General features: G+C 38.5%; 1 protein-coding gene across 1 annotated transcript in view; it reads right to left on the bottom strand.

Moving 5' to 3' along the window:
• TRPC4 (transient receptor potential cation channel subfamily C member 4) overlaps positions 1–19323 on the bottom strand; it is a 157795-nt gene that overhangs the window by 62217 nt on the left and 76255 nt on the right. The window contains exon 4 of the mRNA XM_064440973.1: positions 6912–7430. Within this exon, the coding sequence (XP_064297043.1) occupies positions 6912–7430 (519 nt within the window). The remainder of the gene's footprint in view (positions 1–6911; positions 7431–19323) is intronic.

Genomic DNA, 19323 nt, shown 5'->3' with positions numbered 1-19323 from the left:
TGGACGAACTATGAAATAATAGATTGTGATAGCTCAAAGTTCAAATGAGCATTATCAGAGTGCTAGCAATTCCCCTTACTTGTGATACCTCCACCGTGCATCAGAATATCAAGACTTGGGCTAGAATGAAGTGGGTCAAAGCAGAATGGGAGACATTGCTGGACCATGCCAAAAAAGATGGCCTGAGGATGATCTGATGAAAAGGCAATGGAGTGGGGAAGAATGTCATCCTACTATTTGCAGAAGGAAGCCAAGTGTCTCTGTAAGGAGGACTTGTTAATAGTTTTATGTGAACATTTTATTTTCAATACGAAAAATACCCTAGAAGTTCAAAGGCCAACAGTCCAGCTTGAGAGCTATATGAATTTTCACAAACATATGATCCTATTTGTCACACCAGTGCCATACTCAACACCTCTCCTCATTTTTCTACTTTAACTCCTGGAGCTGTGAAGTTTAGAAAGTTTTATTCTCTACTCAGAAATTTGAAAAAAGATCTGATCTCTTTGGAGGCACAAGAGTGAGTTCATGTAACAAGAGTTTGTTTTTATCATAAATCTTTTATTTGATAATGGATGTACATATTGATGGGGGGAATCAGTGAAGAAACCCTTTACTATTTTAATCTTGATAGCTCAGGCCTACAGCAAAAACAAAGGGTAAGGAGGGAAAAGAAGAATGCTCTGTAGACATCTGGTGGAGCAAACTGGAGGCAGATTAAAAGAACCAGCAGACAGGCTTAAAACAAGTTTGCTTTGGCTGTCTTGTTTTATTGTTCAATAAACGTTTATCTTAATGAAGGGAGTCCTGCCAAGCAGTGGAAAAATTCACTCTGCAACAGCATAAAGAAGTTTCAGCCAGTGTGTTCAAATGTGCCTTGGTTAAGCAGTCACTCTATCTTAGGCCAATTGCACCTAGCATAGACATGGAAAGGTTAGATCTTGGACAGGAGGACAGAAGGCTTTGTGTAAGAGCTTCCTACAAGATATGTGAGAGAGGAGGTATTGCTTAATGGTGTTCTGGCAGCTAAAAACCAGCAAAAACAGAAAGTAGTTAAATACTCCTCTGAGAGTTAGATGCCTGTATAAGCTCTTCAGGCTACAAGGGCAGTTACTTCAGCTGAAATAATACAAAGTATTTGAAGAACTTGAGCTTTGCCAAAATGACTTGCAGGGAGGAATGAAGCATGGCTGCTGGCGCAGCTAAGGCAGAAGGTATGGGGATCTCAAAGGAGGAACTGCACAAGGGAAGGGGTGGCAGCAGTCAGGAATGGTTGATGGAAGCCACAGGAGGAGCAGAGGCAGCTGGCAGATGCAAACCCCACCACAGCTCAGTCTGGGACTTGCCACCCAGCAAAACTAACTAACTTGAGCTGTGGGTTAGCTGCTCTTGCAGGGGTGGAAGGAAGAACAGCCAGATCCCCAGCAAGTATATGGAGGGAGGAAAGGGGACTGTAAAGTCCTGTAGTTATAGGTTTACATTCAAAATGAAATCCTATGCAGTAGCTTATTTATTCACCTTGTTAAAGATTTTTTTCTCTAAAATTTTGTTTGTTAAGCCACCTTTTGTTATTGTAAGCAGAAAAATCAGCTCATGGTGCTAAATCTACCCCAGGTTTGTAGGCAAGCTTGTAGGTGCATTAGTAGTGACTTCTTCAAATCAAAAGCCAGTCACATCTGAACAGAAGGGTTGTGCACTGCTGGTTAGGGATATGCACTACTGTTTTTTTCTGCTTAAGGCAGACATCCCAGCACCATTTCTTTTAGGGAAGATGCAGAAAAGGAACTGAAGTAAGAGATTTCTACTGTACTTCATTAGCAGCAAGTCTCCTCTTTGAGTTAATTACTTCTAGCAAGTGTTCATAATAAAAAGACATTGGTGTCAGTTCATGAGTAGTTTAACTAGAACTGTGATGAGAGGGTTGCAACATACAGCATTCAAAGGTTATTTATGCCTTCTGAGCCATCATTAAAAAGTTAGTGCTGGGATTCATTTCTGCCTATATGGGCTCTGAGCCTTCACAATCTGAAATCTCTGTTACCACAGGGTAGAAATTGCAGTTGATGCAATAAGTTGTCTAACTTGCATCTACGTTTTCAATGCCTAGTGAAGTAGTTCTTCTAACTGAAGTGGCCTGTTTCTTTACCCAGCCAAGGGAGCAGAGGGAGATGTCTCTGGAATTAACTTAGATGTCTTATCTTGAGCAGACAGGATCTCCCCCTGTGCATACCTCTGTCTTTTGTCTGTATAAGGAATTTTCTCACATATTTTAGGAGTATTGCTTCACCACACATTTAAAATGTAGGCACAATTAAATGCTGTATTAAGCAGATGTGCTCCCACCCTGTGATTAAAGAACATTTTTTTCTAGCAGAAATAAGTACAGCTTCCACAGGGACACCTACACTTCATTCAGTTCTGAGGTAATAGATAAACAATTAGAGTAAGACTTCAAGTATGTGTAGCAGATAAACTACTTAAATAATTTATGCTACTTAACAGTCCGTGGAGTCTTTATCTATAAACACAGAGACTTTTACAGGATTTACAAAGCAAACATATGACCTGTTTTAGAGTACCTGGCTCTTGCCTGGAAAAATGTTTATCAAACTTTTTGAATAGTATGGCTGAGAGTCTGCAGAAAAGGGTCTTTTGGAGACATGGACCCAAACGTGCATATATCACTTCTCTCAGTTATGGGATTCATAGACTAAACATATCTTCCTTTGGTGTTAAAAATGTCCAAATATTACTAGAGTCTATTTTTTGTGGGGTTTTGTTATTTTTCAACATGGAGACTTCTGACTGCACCTTTCCAGTCTTTTGACAAATAGTCACATACACAGTGACTTGCTAACATATGGCTGCTGTGTCTCTGTTAATCTTTCAGGTGTGTTCTTTTTTAACACAGGATAACTCTTAGATGTTGTGCTTCCAAAGTCATTGCTGCTTGCAGAGTCAATAATTCAGGCTTTTGCATCTGAAAGACTTCTAATGAGAAATTATTTTTAATGGCTACTAAAATTTCTGAAAATAAATCTCTGGTTCCAAAGGTAAATTCTACTCTCTGAGACAGTGATAAAGCTTGACTTAGACTCTTAAGCTGTGTTGTTGCCAGCGGAACTCTACAGAAATTTCCAGCATTTCCAGTCATATTTTATATTCCATATCTGAATAAAAAGCCAACATTCCAACAGAATGGCAGTTTAAACATTAAAAAAACATTAACTAAGAACATGGCAACTTTTCATTTCAGTACTTTAAAATTATTTTCTCTAGGCATTGTTGAGATATTCACTTTTGATAAGGAATAATTTTTGCTTTCTATCATATTTATACTGCTTTGTATAATATGATATAGATGATATTAGGTATAAGCATTATATTGTCAAAAATGTTAAAAGTCCGAATGAAGTAAGAAGAAACTGCAGTCAAACAAAATGCTTTACTTTATTGAAATGAAGTGTTTAGACATCAACATGAAATGACAGATTTGAAATTATCTGACATGTTTTCTCTGAAAATTTCACTGAATTTGTGACATTATTGTGAGACATTTCCATTTCACTGAGGCTGTATTTTGCATAGAAAACTTGTGAAGAACTGGTGATTGCATTTTTAAGAGTCCTCTTTTGAGCAGGAGCAAACAGAAGGCTTTTATTATCAGTTACAAACAACTTTTATCTTGCAGCACTATTTTCCTAGAAAACAAGATATGATCTATGAAATGTGAATATCATATTACTGTATTTAAGATTTAATTAACCAATTAATAATTTAGTGATATTGCTCATATCAGTAATCTTTGGTGTGTGTTTTATGGGAACATACAGGTTTATGTTAAAAACATTTGATCCATGATGTGTGTTTCCTATGTGGGGGAGTCATGTCTCACTTGTCTGCCTGCAAGTGAGCAAGCTAGTCTGAAGCTGATTTCCCTGAAATCACAGAATCACAGAATCCCAGGTTGGAAGGCACCTCAGGGTTCATCTAGCCCAACCTTTCTAGGAAGAGCGCAGTCTAGACAAGATGGCCCAGCACCCCGTCCAGCTGACTCTTGAAGGTGTCCAACACAGCTGAGTCAACCACTTCCCTGGGGAGATTATTCCAATGGTTGACTGCCCTCATGTTTTCCCTGAAATTCTTATTAACAAAGCCTATACTCTTGTTAAATCTAAATGTCTTTAACTATGTTAAATTGTTAAAACCCACTCCCTCTTTCATTCTTTCTCTGCCTCTTTAGCAGCTGAGACTCTGCACGTCCTAACTCAGAAAGCCAGGGCCTGCCCCTGGGAAGTAGGAACTGTTACAAGACCAACTAGAGGCATTTGGGAGAGTTCTATTAGTTAAGCAGCCGAATTTTTGGTAAACATTGATTATTCAGCTCTGTAGAAATGTACTGAAAAGAGATGAAAATTTAGAAATGGTTGTATGTTTTAAATCAATCCTTTAAAACAGTTAATTCAGAATCAGGAAAAATGTCCTTCCTGAATGTATCTTTTAGAAAACTTATTTCTTGATCTTTTTCTACACCTCAACATGATGCATAACCATGCATGGATGTTATGACTCTATATTTACTTTATTTTTTAAAAAAGATAAAGGCAGAAAAAAGCTTATTGAATGTATCTAGAGTGTCAAACTGAAATGTGCAGAATTTAACCTACTTTACATCCTGCTAATATCAAGTATTCCAAATTTTCTAATGATCTTGTACTTGCAGAGGAAGTGAAAGATGATCAGCGTAAACTAAGAACGGAAAAGAAAAAAGGAAAAAAAAAAACCACACAAAAAACCCAAGCTAGTCTATTCATTTGAAAAGTGAAAGAGAAAAGGTTAACAGCTAAATTCTTAAAAAACTCATATTTCCTCTGTGTTGATATCAGAATGTCTAATCACAAAGCAAAATAAGACAATGCTGCCAATAATTATAATCTCGCCCTGCTACTATGTCTGAGGTTATACAGCTATAGCTTAAATGACACGGCCCAGTTAGCATGGAGCAAGATGAGACAGAGATATAAATTAATAGTATAAGTATTTAAATCACACCAATTAAATTTACTGTGAAACCAGAGGATATTGATTCAGTCTATTAATCTCCCCCTCTCGTCCCTTCTTTACTTCACATATATGGAAAAATTAGTAAGCATTTTAGTAAGAACTCTTTGATATATGTGCAGATATATGCATAACACCTAAACAGAACCAAAGCTAAAACAAATCTAATTGAAGAGTGAAAGACACTGGAGTTTTGCTGTGATTTCTCTATTAAAAACTCTCAATATATATGAGACAGAACATGCATTTTGCAATTAGTGGCAAAGATGACTGACTACTAATTATTATAGACTGCTACTACTCTCTGCTATTTAACTGAATTGTTACACCAGGGTTTTGCAAATTACTTAAACTCAGAATGACATATTTTAATTATTATTACAGGTAGAATAACTTCTGTTTGTGAATCATATACAGAATCAGGGATTTCCCTTCTACATCCTTGAATGAAACTGCAGTTGAATCAGATATCATTTTTATTTGGTTCAGGAAAATGGAAAGGTATTTCTCATTGCTCATTGTGTGCTTAGAATCTAGCACAATGAATTTGTGACAGCCTTCATAAACCCAAACTCTTCCTTAGTTGAAATAATATTATACAGTAGATAATTAGACAATAAAATGTTTGTGCCCAGTACAGACTGGTTGCATTACTTTAAGGAATCTCTCTTTGCTGCTAGTTGTAGCCCAGTCAAAAACAGGAGTCAGAAACAGGCACCGTAAGGATGCAATATGTCTTTGCTTATAATCAAATAGCATCAGTGGTGCAAAATGAACAGGAAAAAAAAAAAGGTACTTTAGGTGTTCTGTCCTATGTACTACACTAAAAAAATTGTGGGTAAGAACACAAAACATACATGCTGGCAGACACTTTCTGGGTCTACCACCTAACTCAGCAGATAGTATCCACAGTCCTGCCAGATGTTATTCCACAGTGTAAACCTGAAACTATAAATCTCTTACAACCTCACTAGTTGTTAATGAAAAAAGATAGGTGGTTTTATCAGGGAAGTTTCTTCCTTGGTAATACATAGTAGGTTCCCTCTGGCATGGCTCCTCGAACTGAAAATTGATACCACTGAGATGCTTTTTGGCAGTACATGAATGAGGATCACAGTATTACGGCAAGTGTGAAATGAATGGAAATGCAGAAGATAAGAACCTTTCACTGTGGAGAACCTCCAATCCAATTGGCATAAACTTTTTGGTTTTGTGGAGGGGGTCCGCTTCAGGGGTAATCTGGTGACCATGAACAATGCAGACAGCTATGAGAATGAATGTGCTTCCTTAATTTCCATAGATGATAATAGAGGTGGTACCAGGGGCTTGCAGACCACTACACCAATCATGGTGTAATCACTTCACTTTTAAGAGCTTTTCTCAGTTCATGACAAGGTATTTCTAGATCTACATTTGATCAAACACTATAAGTTTTTGAACATTTTTTTGAAGAAACCGCTCTATAGAGGTACCCTTACTATTTTATAGGTGTATAAACCCATAGTCTCCTTTTTCTGTCAGACACAATTAAAGCTAATTTGACGTATGCTGTATATATTTCTCATCCTATTATTGAAGAGCTCTTCAGAGCACAACTACTGGAGACTATGTCTATTCAGGTGCAAAAGAACAAAAAAGTTTCTTTGGATCTGTGCTGTAACAGAACATTTTAAATTCTGATACTATCAAGCTATAACAGCTACCCAAATTAAAAAGATGAAAAAGAAGCGACCCTGTAGAACAAAAAAAAGATAAGCAGCAGTTTGTTTCAGTTAAAAGGATGTATTTCAGGCTATTATCTATCACATTACTATTACTAAATATGCTGAAATATTCTCCAGCATACTCACCTCTTTCTGACGGTACTTAATTGCCAGTTTCAATCTTGCAAGATCATTACCACTTTGTTCTTCTATCAAGCTATTATCATCTCTGTAATTAAGAATAATTTCCAATTCCCTGGAACTCCGTGTCTGATCCAGGAGATCTTTTGCAAATTGCTTGCATTGCCGTGACAGTTCCTCATACTCTGACTTAAATTCATTTTCGACTTTACTCAGTTCCTGCAGCTCCCAGCTTAGTTGAAAAGCGGTAAGGAAAGGATCCTCACTGGACAAAGCAATCAAAGATGGACTTGCCAGAGCCTTGTAGATATTGAGTCTGGATCGAGAGTGGCGGAGGCTGTCCACATCTGAACTCGAGACACATTCGACGCAGTTACAGCGAACCTCGTGTGGCCTGGGCACCGAGACCCCTTTCTGCACAAGGAGCTTTATGATTTCATAATTGTTGGTGTGGGCAGCCAGAATAATGGGTGTGATATCCGGTGTAAATTCTGAAAACTGCTTGTCCAGAAGCACTGGTGGCACCTGTAAAAAGAGACAAAGACCTTTACAGGCCTCTTCATTGAACAAGAGCTATAGAAAATTAAGCTACGAAGAGTTCACCAGGTAGTACACTTACTGATGGATCTTTGCTTCTGGTCAGAGTTGAAGGAAATACTTTAAACATAACAATTCAATTAGCTAAGATAGCCTTTTTCCAGTTAATAAATTGCTATAAACAGGGTGTGATTTTTCATAAACCTTGTTTGTATGTAAACAGCATAACCATGGGCAACTATTCGTTAGAGCAAATGATTAGATAAACAAGGAAGAGTCAGACACAAATGCTCCTGTTGGGTCCCTTGAAGCTGTGAGCAAGATGGAAATGCCTTCTCATGTGTCCCTGGTTAAGCTCAGTTTTATAGGGAAGAAAGAATTATGGGGGAATAATTGTGATTTTCTGAAGGAAGCAGTAAACAGGACACAGACAAGTTAGAGTTATAAGTAAAATGGGCAAGTAAATGAGAAAGAAAATATATGTTTTCTTAAAGAGAAGGTTGGAATTATGACTGTGTAGAGAAACAAAGACACCTGGTGCAAAGAGCTTAATGTCTTAAGGCTCAGTTCTACATTCACATGTGCAAACAAACATACTCTCTTTACAGGAAAATTGGAGAGTTGGTAGAAAAAGGGCCCCAAGAGAGCATTTTTAAAGCCTCTTCTGGTGTGTATTTATCTATTTTCAGACTTCTGCTGTGTTTCTATATTTTATCAGAACACTGTAAGGTCTTTCATTTCAAGCTTGTTTCATTATTTTACAATACTGGACCCTAAAGTCTTTCCCAGATCAAGACACCTCATTAGACTAGTATGATGAAGCCATATAAGGGTAATTGGCCAATGTCAATAAAAAGATGGTATTGGCATCATTACTTATGGATTGCCTTTGGTCCATAGCTCAATAACAAAGTACAAATGCAATCCACATCAGCGAAATGCTGAGTGATACTCTTTTAGGAGGAAGAAAATGGGAAAACATTTTACTGGAAGTTATCTGAAGGCTAGGGAAATAGATGGCCACTAGAGGGATGAAAAAATGGGACTTTGAGAGAAGTCTTATGACAGGAGAATGACCTTGTTGCCAGGTGGAAAAAACACAAATAGCTAAGAAGACAATAGGAAACAGGTAAAGCATGTGAGAACAGTGTAAGGATGAGTTGAAATAAGCTACGTTTAAAGCCCTGGGATGGAAAGAAGTGGAGCAAAAATGAAATGCACAGAATCAGGCACAAACTCAGTGGAAAAGAAAACTAAAATGACATTAAGCTGAAAAAAATGATAGTCTGAGATCTAAATCCGTAAATAAAATCCATAGATCATGGATTTTTTTCTCCCTCTTTCTAATGAAGACACTGTGTATTTTGTACATTTTTCAGCTGTTCTGCATGTAAAACAGCTCATGTTTGTTCAGTAGGACTGTGTCCGTGTACAAGAGCTGCTCTGTGTGTGGGCTGTAGAACAGGGGCCTGAAGCACTAATTAGCTGAATGAGAGGATTACTCTGGGAGGTGGCCACTTATTCATGTAAAATGGGGTGGAAAGTCAAGACTGGACATCTGGCGTTTGGGATTGTAATCACACATCCCTAGGGAAACAATCCCTGCCTGGCCATAGCATATTGCCGATCTCGAGAGGCTGTGCCAGAATCTGAGAAGGTCAACGGGCAGAAATCCCTTTACTCCCTTCCCATACACTCAAACAGGCACGCTCATCTTGGCACTGGGAAAGGCTGGCATGGAGTCTGTTTTAGAGCAGGGCTGTGGGATGCCTGAGCTAGCCCACCCACCCTCGTGGCCCCATGCAGAGGAAGCAGACATCCTCACAGTCCTCCCCACAGGCAAGATGTTTACAGCCAGAGGTTGCGAGCCGAGCAGCTCCTGAGCAAGTTCTCCTCTACTTTCCTCTTCTTTATTCTGAGGTACAAACAAAATAGTGTACAGTGTAAAGGCATACAGAGAAATATGGGTTTAAAATTGCTCAGTAGGTAAGGAATTCAGCTGAGAATATGCTGAAGGTACGTATGGTTGGGGGAGACACATGAATAAAAGAACAAGCAGAAGGTCTGTGTGCTGTGCCAGATCTCAGCTGCAGTCAGGACAAGAAACACAACCTGGGCATGTGTCTTCTCAGAGGACTCTCTGGCTATGTCCACACTGCGCTGTCAGGTCTCGCAACACTGGAAACCTCCAGGGCACTGCTGGTCATCTGTCACCTCCAGCCTGAACACTGAGCAGAGCCCTCCCGGGGGTGGCCCCATGCCCAGATCACTTCATTATTCTTGTCCACTGTGGACTGGGGTGGGCTAGGGCTTGAAATCCACATCTGTTTTCTCACCTGCCTGTGGTGTTACTGGGGAAAATGAGACTCATTTCCAACCCCAAACCTCACTGGTTACTGTAGTCTTAGATTTATCTTCTCTTTTACTTACATATTATACAGAAAAAAACCAAAAGAGAGCACCTGTGCACATACATACTTTTCCTGCTCTCCAAATTGCAACGGTGGTGAACGCTTTTGAGGCTAGAAAGGGACTAAAATGGTACTAGAGGCTCAAACTTTGCATTAGTAGAAGTGAGGTTTTGGGCTCTTAGGTCTGAAAAAGGTTTACAGGGAGGGATGTGTTGTGCTCTGACAATGTCCACCACAACTAGTGAGAACCCCCTCAGCCCTGGGTCAGGGTACCAGGGAGTAGAGGACAGAGTTGCACGGGCTGCAGATTCGGGGATGCAAAGCTGTAACTCCAAACTCACCAACTGCCCAGAGCATTCCTCTGTCACTTAGCATGTTATTATCTTTGTACTTTCTGCCAGCAGTAAACTAATATTTGCTTCAAGCCCTGCCAGAACTGAAGGCTATCTTAACATGTCATTAACCACAATCTTCTCTGAAAAATTAAGAGACACAGCTTCAAATGACATGGCATTACTATGACTGACTTGTATATGGGGTCCATTAAGTCAACAGCTGCTTGTTTTTCTCATATCTTATTAAAACCTTTCATACTGAGGTAACTCAGCTGTAAGACTAATGTACACATTTTGGAATTCATACCATCAGATTTTACCCAGATATAGAACTCTGTATATTTCAGCCCTAACTTACAGAAACATTTAAACGTAAAGGGCAAACCCTAAGACTGCAACTTTTATTATCTCATGAGTTTAACCCCTGACCCTTTACCTCCTATTTTGAGACTTCCTACTCATTTAAACCAAAGATATACAGACTGCCAAAGCAATAAGGTCAAATTATTCCCTCATCTGCAGCATAATGAAGTACTTATCTTTTGAAGTTCTGAGTGCTCTCGTGGCACTCAGAATATTTCAACATTTAACTGTTGACCCAGAGTACTTGCTCTGAAGTCACCAGACTTATTAAGAATTTTACTTTCAAACTGCTAAAAAATAACTCCCTTTAAAGAAGCCAAAACAAATAATCAGCACACAGTGGTATTAGCCACACAATCTAAATCTTTGACAGAACACTTACAGAAAACTTATGAAGCTTCCTTAAATCCTGGGAGGATGGAAAGCTACTAGGTCCTACAGTTGCTGACTGTGACTCCCCAAGGCTTAGCAGTGGTGTGAATATATTATACACTTTGGAGTTAATGTGTCAAGTGTGAGGCTGCTTAAACTTAGAAAGGTCAAATGATTTTGCTTTCTTACATTTTGTTGAAAATTTTCTACTTGAGCACTATTTATAGGGCTGAGCAAAGCAGTTTGGTGACTGTGCATATTTGTGTGCATATCTGTATGGGGGTGAGCAGGCAAAAAGAAAACAAAAAAGAAGAGAAGAAAGCATAGCTCAAAGCCTGTAAAATTCAGTACTCAAGGACATGAGATTTTTTGTTGCATCATTCTCCCTGCACTTACTGTAAGTGGGAATGAGTCAGTCTGACTTAGATATCTAAAAACTTTTTTAGATACCAAGTAGAACAGCTCTCTTCAATATGTGTTTAAGTTCCCTGTATAGTCCATGTGAAGAAAAGCCCCTTTGCTATGACACAAGGAGAAATATAGGCTAAATTAATCCAATTAGGTCTAAGACATTTTCTGTCCCTATGACACCAAGCTAGAGAGATTGATTGTTGATGATCTGTTAGATATCCAGGAAACAGAAAAAGTTAACAGTCAGTTTGGAAGAGGAGGAACCAATACTCCAGATCCCCATACAGGTCTCCATCTAGATGTCTCATAATGGCTCTCATTCCTGCAATATCTTAACAGAGAGACTGAAAACCGAAGCGCTCATTTACCTACTTTTTAAGTGCAAGAGCTCAGAATCACAGAAGAGAATAGAATCATACAATCATTAAGGTTGGCAAAAACCTTTAAGATCATCAAGTCCACTCATCAACCCAACACTACCATGCCTCCTAAACCATTCCCTGAAGTGCCACGTTTACATGTTTTTTGAACACAAATCACATAAAGCAACTTATTTCTTTGGGCAAATGGATAGCTTGCTTGGTTCTTACATTTGTTTATTTATTTACAATTATTTTGCCTTTTGCTTGTAAAGGAGAGCAAATCCTGCAACAGCTGCAAGTAGTTAGGTGAATAAATTTGAGTCATGTCAATCATGACAACATGATTGGAGGAAAAACCTAAAGCAAAGAAAAAAAGGATATATGACAGATAATAAGATTAATACATATATCATGTCATGCAGTACCACATTATATAAGGAAATTAATATTATAAACGTGTGTCATCAAGTTCATCAGTTGCTTCAGCTCTATCACTCTATAGCTGTCATCAGCCAAACACCTTGAAAATGCTGAACTCTACATTTCGGTACGGCCCACAGCATACAAGTTATTTCTATGCATATACAATTTCCTGATTTACATTCTGGTTTGTTGAGTTCTTCTCTTCTTTGGTTTCACACTGTATCAATTGAAGTACATCCTGATGATGATGATGGAAGTAGTTCCATCAGGAAGGATTAAAAAAATTCTCCTACCCCGAACTCCTTTCACATGCACTAAATCACTGATAAACTACCAGATAACTTGAATTGAATTGAAGATATAACTTGAATTCTGTTGTCACACCACTGAAGGGGTCTGTACAGTCCATCCTGAAAGTCGTGCTGAAACTATCCTCATAAGATTGCACAAACTGCAGGCCTGATCGTGGCCCCAGATTTGGCTGAAAATCCTTTACCCCACCCCAGGTGGCTCACTGAACGTTGCACAGCTGGAATCTTGTTTGGCCACTGAGTGTGTAAGGCAGGCAAGTGGAAGTCACCAAGCTGAGCTCAGGGACAGCATCATTTCAGAGCAGTGTGTGTGACACCAGCCATGCAACACCCATCTGGCATACTGTCATTTTGTGTTTTCCATAGGCAGCTTCCCTGGCCTCCCTGGAAAGGGTTCAACTTGTTTATTGTCCTTGCACTCTTTGCATTTCCTAAAGGTAATCACCACACACTTAATGAGCTACTGAAGTATTTTCTTTCCTTTCATAAAATTCTGCATCCACATCTATTCTTTCTTTGCATTCACAAACCTCACCCTTGCTCTAAGGTTTTCAAAACCTGGGAGTTCTTTATCTTTTCTTAACAGTTACACTTAACCGAACCTAAGATGTGAGCCAATGGTTTTCTAATGCTTTTTCTAATGCTTTTTCATGCTCATCCTATTCCAGCTGAATCAATTTGTATGTCACAATAGTCACAGCATGGACTGATGACTTCCAGTCTCTGTGCCAGTCACATTGCACAAAAGGCATTAATGTTATATAGTAAGAATAAGAATTACAATAGCATTAAGTAATTCACTGAAACCAACATCACTTTTCTAAACAATGAGGATAACTTGCATAACTGTGTGATACAAAAACAGTATACACTTAACACATCTGCAGAACATTCAAGCCAAACTGTAAAAGGATTCAGCAACAGAAGCACTGGACGGCAGGAAGGAACCTGTCAGAAGGTCTTGTTTGCCCCCTTGGACCCAAAGTATGGTAACTACACCTAGATCAATCCCCACAGGTATTTGACCAATTTGTTCTTAAAGCCTTGTAGTGGTGGGTAGGTACGTTGCACCATTTCCAGGCAATGTTTCTGACACTTAATTTGTTTTACCTTTGTGCAGTTTAAGCCTATAATATCTTGTTCAATAAAATGTGGATACTGAGAATACAATATTTCTTTACTATAGTTTCAGTTTTCTCTTTTAAACACTCTTATTTCTTCAGACTTTCCTTATGGGGAATATTTTCTAATTTTCTGAACCTTCTTGTTTCTTTCTGCCCATTCCTTACCACTTCTGAGTATAACAAAGGACAAATTCACATATATCCTATAATCTGTGCTCATTCTGATGTGATCATATATGATATTGACTTTTGCACAGTAGTATGATATTGACCAGTCATTTTTCTGCTAGTCTTGTTTTAAACCCCCCTGAAGAACTTTTATCTTAATCGTCTTCAATTCCAATATATACTTACTTTATTATTTCCGCTTACTTCAAACACTACAATTTTTCTTACTGAACTACTTTATTTTTTTTACAGAAATAATTTCTCTTGTTTGCCAAAACCATCCTGAATTTTAACTGTGTCCTGCAACAGGCTTGTGATCTCCCCAGCCTTGTGTCATCTCCAGATTTAACATGGCCTCTCTCTATTTCATCCTAAATGTCAAGAATTAATATACTGATTGGGATAGACACCTGCAGAATTGCTCATTTCATCCCTCTGTAAGATTCATTTGTCCTCTTCCACCAAGTATTGTTAGCAACTACTCTTGAGTCTGATTTTCTTAGACTGTGTTTTGAGTGACAGTATCTGAAATCTTCCAAAACTCAAGCTATATTATATGTACTGCTTTTCCCCAACATACAGAGCTTGCTATCTGGTGATGAATGAAAATTATATTGTTATGACAAGATTTGTTCTTGACAAATCCTGGTATGCTGCTATTCATGTCTATGTTCTCTACTAGTTGCTAACAAGGAGAATATTTGATTATTTTCTTCAGGATCCTCCCTGGTGTGAAAAAGTATAGATTTATTTTATTTGTAAAAGGAGAATAGAGAATGGACAGGACATGCTGTAAAATGAATTGTAACAGTTTCCAGATAGAATCAGAGGAAAAGATATTTGATCTGATAGATTTGGGACATGCATTTGTTGGGTGTGACTGATGACAAAAGGCTTCAGCACTTTTAATTATCTTTTTTTTTTCTCCTCCCTCTATCTCTGGGAGCTGATCCAACACATGGCCTGTACACAAAAGTGGTCATTTTCAATTAATGTTTTCCTGTGAGCATTATTAGTAGATGGATATGCCCTTCAGTTAATGACAATAGCTCAAGCAAGGGCAGGAAATTACTTAAAAGTAGACACTCAATAAAAGACCATCAGGATATTCTGAATTTGTTTCCAGCTCTGAAACTCATACCTGCTCTCTCACCACATACCTTTTTGAAACTAGATAGAGAAGAGCTTTTCAAGTAAGAATTCCGGGCATTGCTTGAGTGCTCATAATGAAAAATGACAAGCAAACAGTGTTATTTTCACTCAGGGACAGTGAAAGGATAAAATGAAAATAGTTTGGAAAAATATGAGAGGTAGGAAAGAAAAAAGATCTTATTATAGGAATGATTAAAGGAGAAAAATTATTTCTGTTGCATCATAATAAAGCTCATATACGCCTCTCAAGTTTGCATGATGAGTGAAGCCAATACTGAAACTTCCTGAATGTTCTAACTAGACATAGTGGGGTCCTTCCCAGCTGAATGTTTTTAAATGGATGCATAGATACTTTCCTCAAACGCACAATGGTTCATAAAGGCAAAACCATTTTAGTCAAGTTTATGTCTCACATTCCATTTCCTGAGAACCCGTGTCTCTAGTCTGATTAGAAAAATGTGGACAAGCTCTTGCTTATCCCTGGTTTTTGCCTTCTCCCAAAATGACTCCAATAGTTAGCTGGAGAAGGCAGGAGGAAACTGGCTTGCTTCTCCAGTGAGGTCTTGAGAGAACTGTTAGAAGAAAAAGAGTTCTTAAAATCTGAGCTGGATCCTTTGTTCTTCCCTGAGCTTCATTGGTTTAGAAACAAGAAAAGGTGTACCACTGGCTAATGAATGAGAAAGATGTTTTTTGAAAAGAAGCTTTTGCAGGAAGAACAATAACAGATTGGTGGTGTCTCTAGGTATCAACAAACTGTTTAGGAGATATGAACTTCTCAGAGGGAAGGGTGGGAATTAGCTAAACTTCTTTACAGCTGATTGCAATTATTTAGCATTGCAAAGTAATTTGAGATATCTTCACGGCTGGGACATAAATTTTGTTTCTGAGAAAATTAAAAGGGTTATACCGTTAAAGAACAAAGTGGGAATCAGGAAAATTTGCAAAACACTTACTTAAAGGACTACAAAAGAGTATGGCAGGGACACAGAGACCCCATACATCTGCAGAGGATGCAGAGAAATGTTATAGTAAGCTGTTTCATAAGTACAGCATTCCTGGTATGTTATTCCGTGGCTTGTTATTTAGCAGCAGCTCTAGTTTTTGAACTGTACTATAGGTTTCCCAACTTTCACAGATGAAACAAAGGACTTCTGAAGTAGATAGAGACCAAGGCTCATGCAACTATGCTAGCAGCAAAAAATGGAACTTCTTTGGGGAGGCAAAGGATTGACAACTGAATATTATTACAGCTTAAAGATATTCTCAGCTGTATTCAATGTCTTACCAATAGACAGTTTAAGATCCTCCCTGCATGTAAGAATCAACGGAAAAATCCTACTGCTTATGAGGTTTCGGGAAAATGTAGTGCTACATAATAGAGGATTGCTAGAAATAAAATATTTCCTTTTAAATTTCCATTGCAAAGAGATAAATGGAGAAATGGGAGAGGCATGCATTATTGTAACTTGTCCTATACAGTGAAAGACCAGGAGCAGAATAGTTAGAGGTAGTTTAGGGTAGATTACTTGAAAGAAGCATTTGAAACTGGTGCCAATAAGAATGTATTGGTTAAAATCCTTTAATACTGTTTGTTCTTGTTTCAGGTGAGTCTGATCTTAGTGTTGTTCTCCTCTTAAGCTTACTGACTGATTGCAGATCTTTATCTGCATACATCTTATACACATGGTGCATCCCAATAATGAATGGCTAAAGAGGTATTCCTAATGTGCTTTAGGATATGGAAAGTTTTTTCTTTGAGCTTATGTAAGTACATTTTTACTCAATTCAGTGCACAGTAGTAACAGAGACTTAACAAGCAGAGGTTTAAATGAGCAGGGAAGCGAAACTTCATCTTGTCAGCCAGCTTGTTTATACTCAGAGTTGGCGTCACAAAGCTAGTTGGTAGCAAATAAAATGGTGGCAGACTTTTTGCATTTTCTGCAAATATTTAGCTGCATCTGGGCAGTACAGAATATGAAATATTAGGCTTTGAGGGTGGGTATTTCAGGTTTCCTTTTTTATCTGTCAGAAGGCCTCAACACATTGTGACATGCCTATAAACTTGGACAATATTTTATTAGCAACCCTCATTAATGTTTTTGTAACTTAATTGAAAGGGGAAATAATTTAGCCTCCTGCCAGTCTGGGGTGAAGATGTGGAAGTTCTAGATCTTGGCACTGGCATAAAAGACAATTAAAACACTTCTGTCAGTACAGTATGTGACATGTGTATCCTCTATCCAGAAGACAGTTCATAAATTGACAGGCGAAATTGGTAGTCTTCTAAGAAAAGTAACTCTCTGTAAGCATGTTAATGGACTCTGCCAGTCGTCCCACTGTGACTTCTGAATTTGATGGGCTGTTAACAGGAAGGAATATTAGAGATACTAAAATCCTGCAAGTTTCCTAAAAGAGATGGATGACTGAGATCTGAAGAAAATTCTGGGGTATGAGCTCAACAATATTACTAGATACCAGAGAACTCATACAAAAAGAGGATGTTTCACTGCTCACAGAACAATTTGACAAGGGATGCCTTATGACAAGAGCAAAGTTGATGGTGAAGTGTTGAGGGTCATACATGTGCAAGCTTCTCGACAGTGTTTCTGTTTTTTAAATTTTCATAGGGTTTTCCCATGGCTGAAGGTTTGGAATGCCATTCATTTTAAAGATTTTTAGGTACAATTGAACGTTTGACTCTCAAAGACTAACATTCACTTTGAAAAAGCCTTTTGAATTTTACATTTTTTTGCATACAACTGATTTAAGAGGTATCTCCACAGGCACGTTCCAGGTAACTGCATTTCAGCACAGTGGCACAAAGACAAGGAAGAACTGTAGAACAGCTCTTTGAAAATATTTTCAGGGGGCCACTTTTCAGCATTGGATTGCCTGGAAAACTGTGTCCATCAGGAGCTGCTGTGCCTTTGAAAAAGTTTCTTTCAACAATAGGGCTCTAGTGGTACTGTTCCTAAAACCTGTTTCCCAGGTTTCTGCATTCGACACTGTCAGAGAGAGGATATGTTGTAGATGAACCTACAGGATGGGATTTACCTCCAGATTCAAACACCTAATTATATGGTCTATATGTGAATTAGGTTTTTAAGCTCCTGTTATACCCAGTGCAAATCTAGGGCTCATCTCAGTTGCCCCCATGTAGGTGTCTAGTGCTATTTCAGATACCTCCAGGTGTCCTGTGTGACCTCCAGCCACCACTCCACACAGGCATATGTCCCACACAGGTCCTGTGTCATAACTGCCAGGTCCACATGTCTCACAGATATACAAGGATGCCTCCCATTTCACTTAGCCACTACTTGTGAGTCTCTGAGCTGGGCCCCTGGTTGATGTAGTCAGTAGAGTCCAAAGAAGTGTTTTTCTTAGCTTATGGTCGACACTTGCATTTGGCCAGCAGACTATCTAGCTCTTCACTGAACTTACTGGGATCTCAGATATCTGGCTTATATGTGAGCACTAAAGGAGAGACTCAGGTACCCAGACATACACATCTAGTACTGTTTAAGATACCCTAGAGAATCAGAGAGATTTGCACAGATATGACACAAGACCCACTGGAGAGTCTCACCCCTTTGCAGTGCAGGCGGAGGACAGGCGGGCTGCCCTGACGCAGGAGACATCTCTGCATAGACACCTGACTCGACTGCTACATTGCATTCAGCTTCAGGCATCTGAATCAGGAGCTGACTCCCACCCCTTACATGCATGTATCTGTACACATATATTTATATATAGCACAGATCTTCTCAATCTGTTTATCAAGGGCAAAACCATTAATTGTCCCCTGAGAGGCTGCTCCAGGCACAGAAGATACCGGTTTATATTGCTCCTTTAATGTTTATATATTTGTTAACTTCATAAATTAAATTGCATAGCCAAATTTAAGATAATTGGCTATAGGGACTTGTAGGCCTTAGAAGACTAGACTACCTCAATTAAAAAATGTTATATTTGTTGAAGCTCTCAGTCCTTTTAACAGATTTATACTACTGGCCTCTGAGCTGATTCTTAACCTGTCTTCAAGCACTGAAAGGCTGTTAAAATCTTTAGTTGACACTATCTGTGTAGTTGTTGAGCTGTCAGGAAGTGAAAGCAGGTAGGTTTGGCAAAAAGGATTCCAGGCATGGAGGGTTATGGAGATGTCAGTCTGTACTACTAATTGTAGAAGACAGAGATTTTGGACATTTTTCTTTTTTATTTGTATACTGTCGTTATTCTGATTGTAAACTTGGGTGAGCACTGTAAAGTGGCCTTAGTAAATATAAAACGAAGGGAAAGTAAAGCAGCACTGAAAATGTGACCTCTTGAGAAGAAATCTGACTTTTCCACAGATCTTATTTTTTTGTTAACCTTCTAAAGATTTTGATTTATTTTAGATTTTCTAAAGATTTTTATTTACTTTAGATTTTCAAATGTATATTGATAAACTGC

This window comes from Phalacrocorax carbo, chromosome 1 (assembly GCF_963921805.1).
Source record: "Phalacrocorax carbo chromosome 1, bPhaCar2.1, whole genome shotgun sequence".
Classification (NCBI taxonomy): Eukaryota; Metazoa; Chordata; class Aves; order Suliformes; family Phalacrocoracidae; genus Phalacrocorax; species Phalacrocorax carbo.
This window is presented reverse-complemented; position numbering and strand designations above follow the sequence as displayed.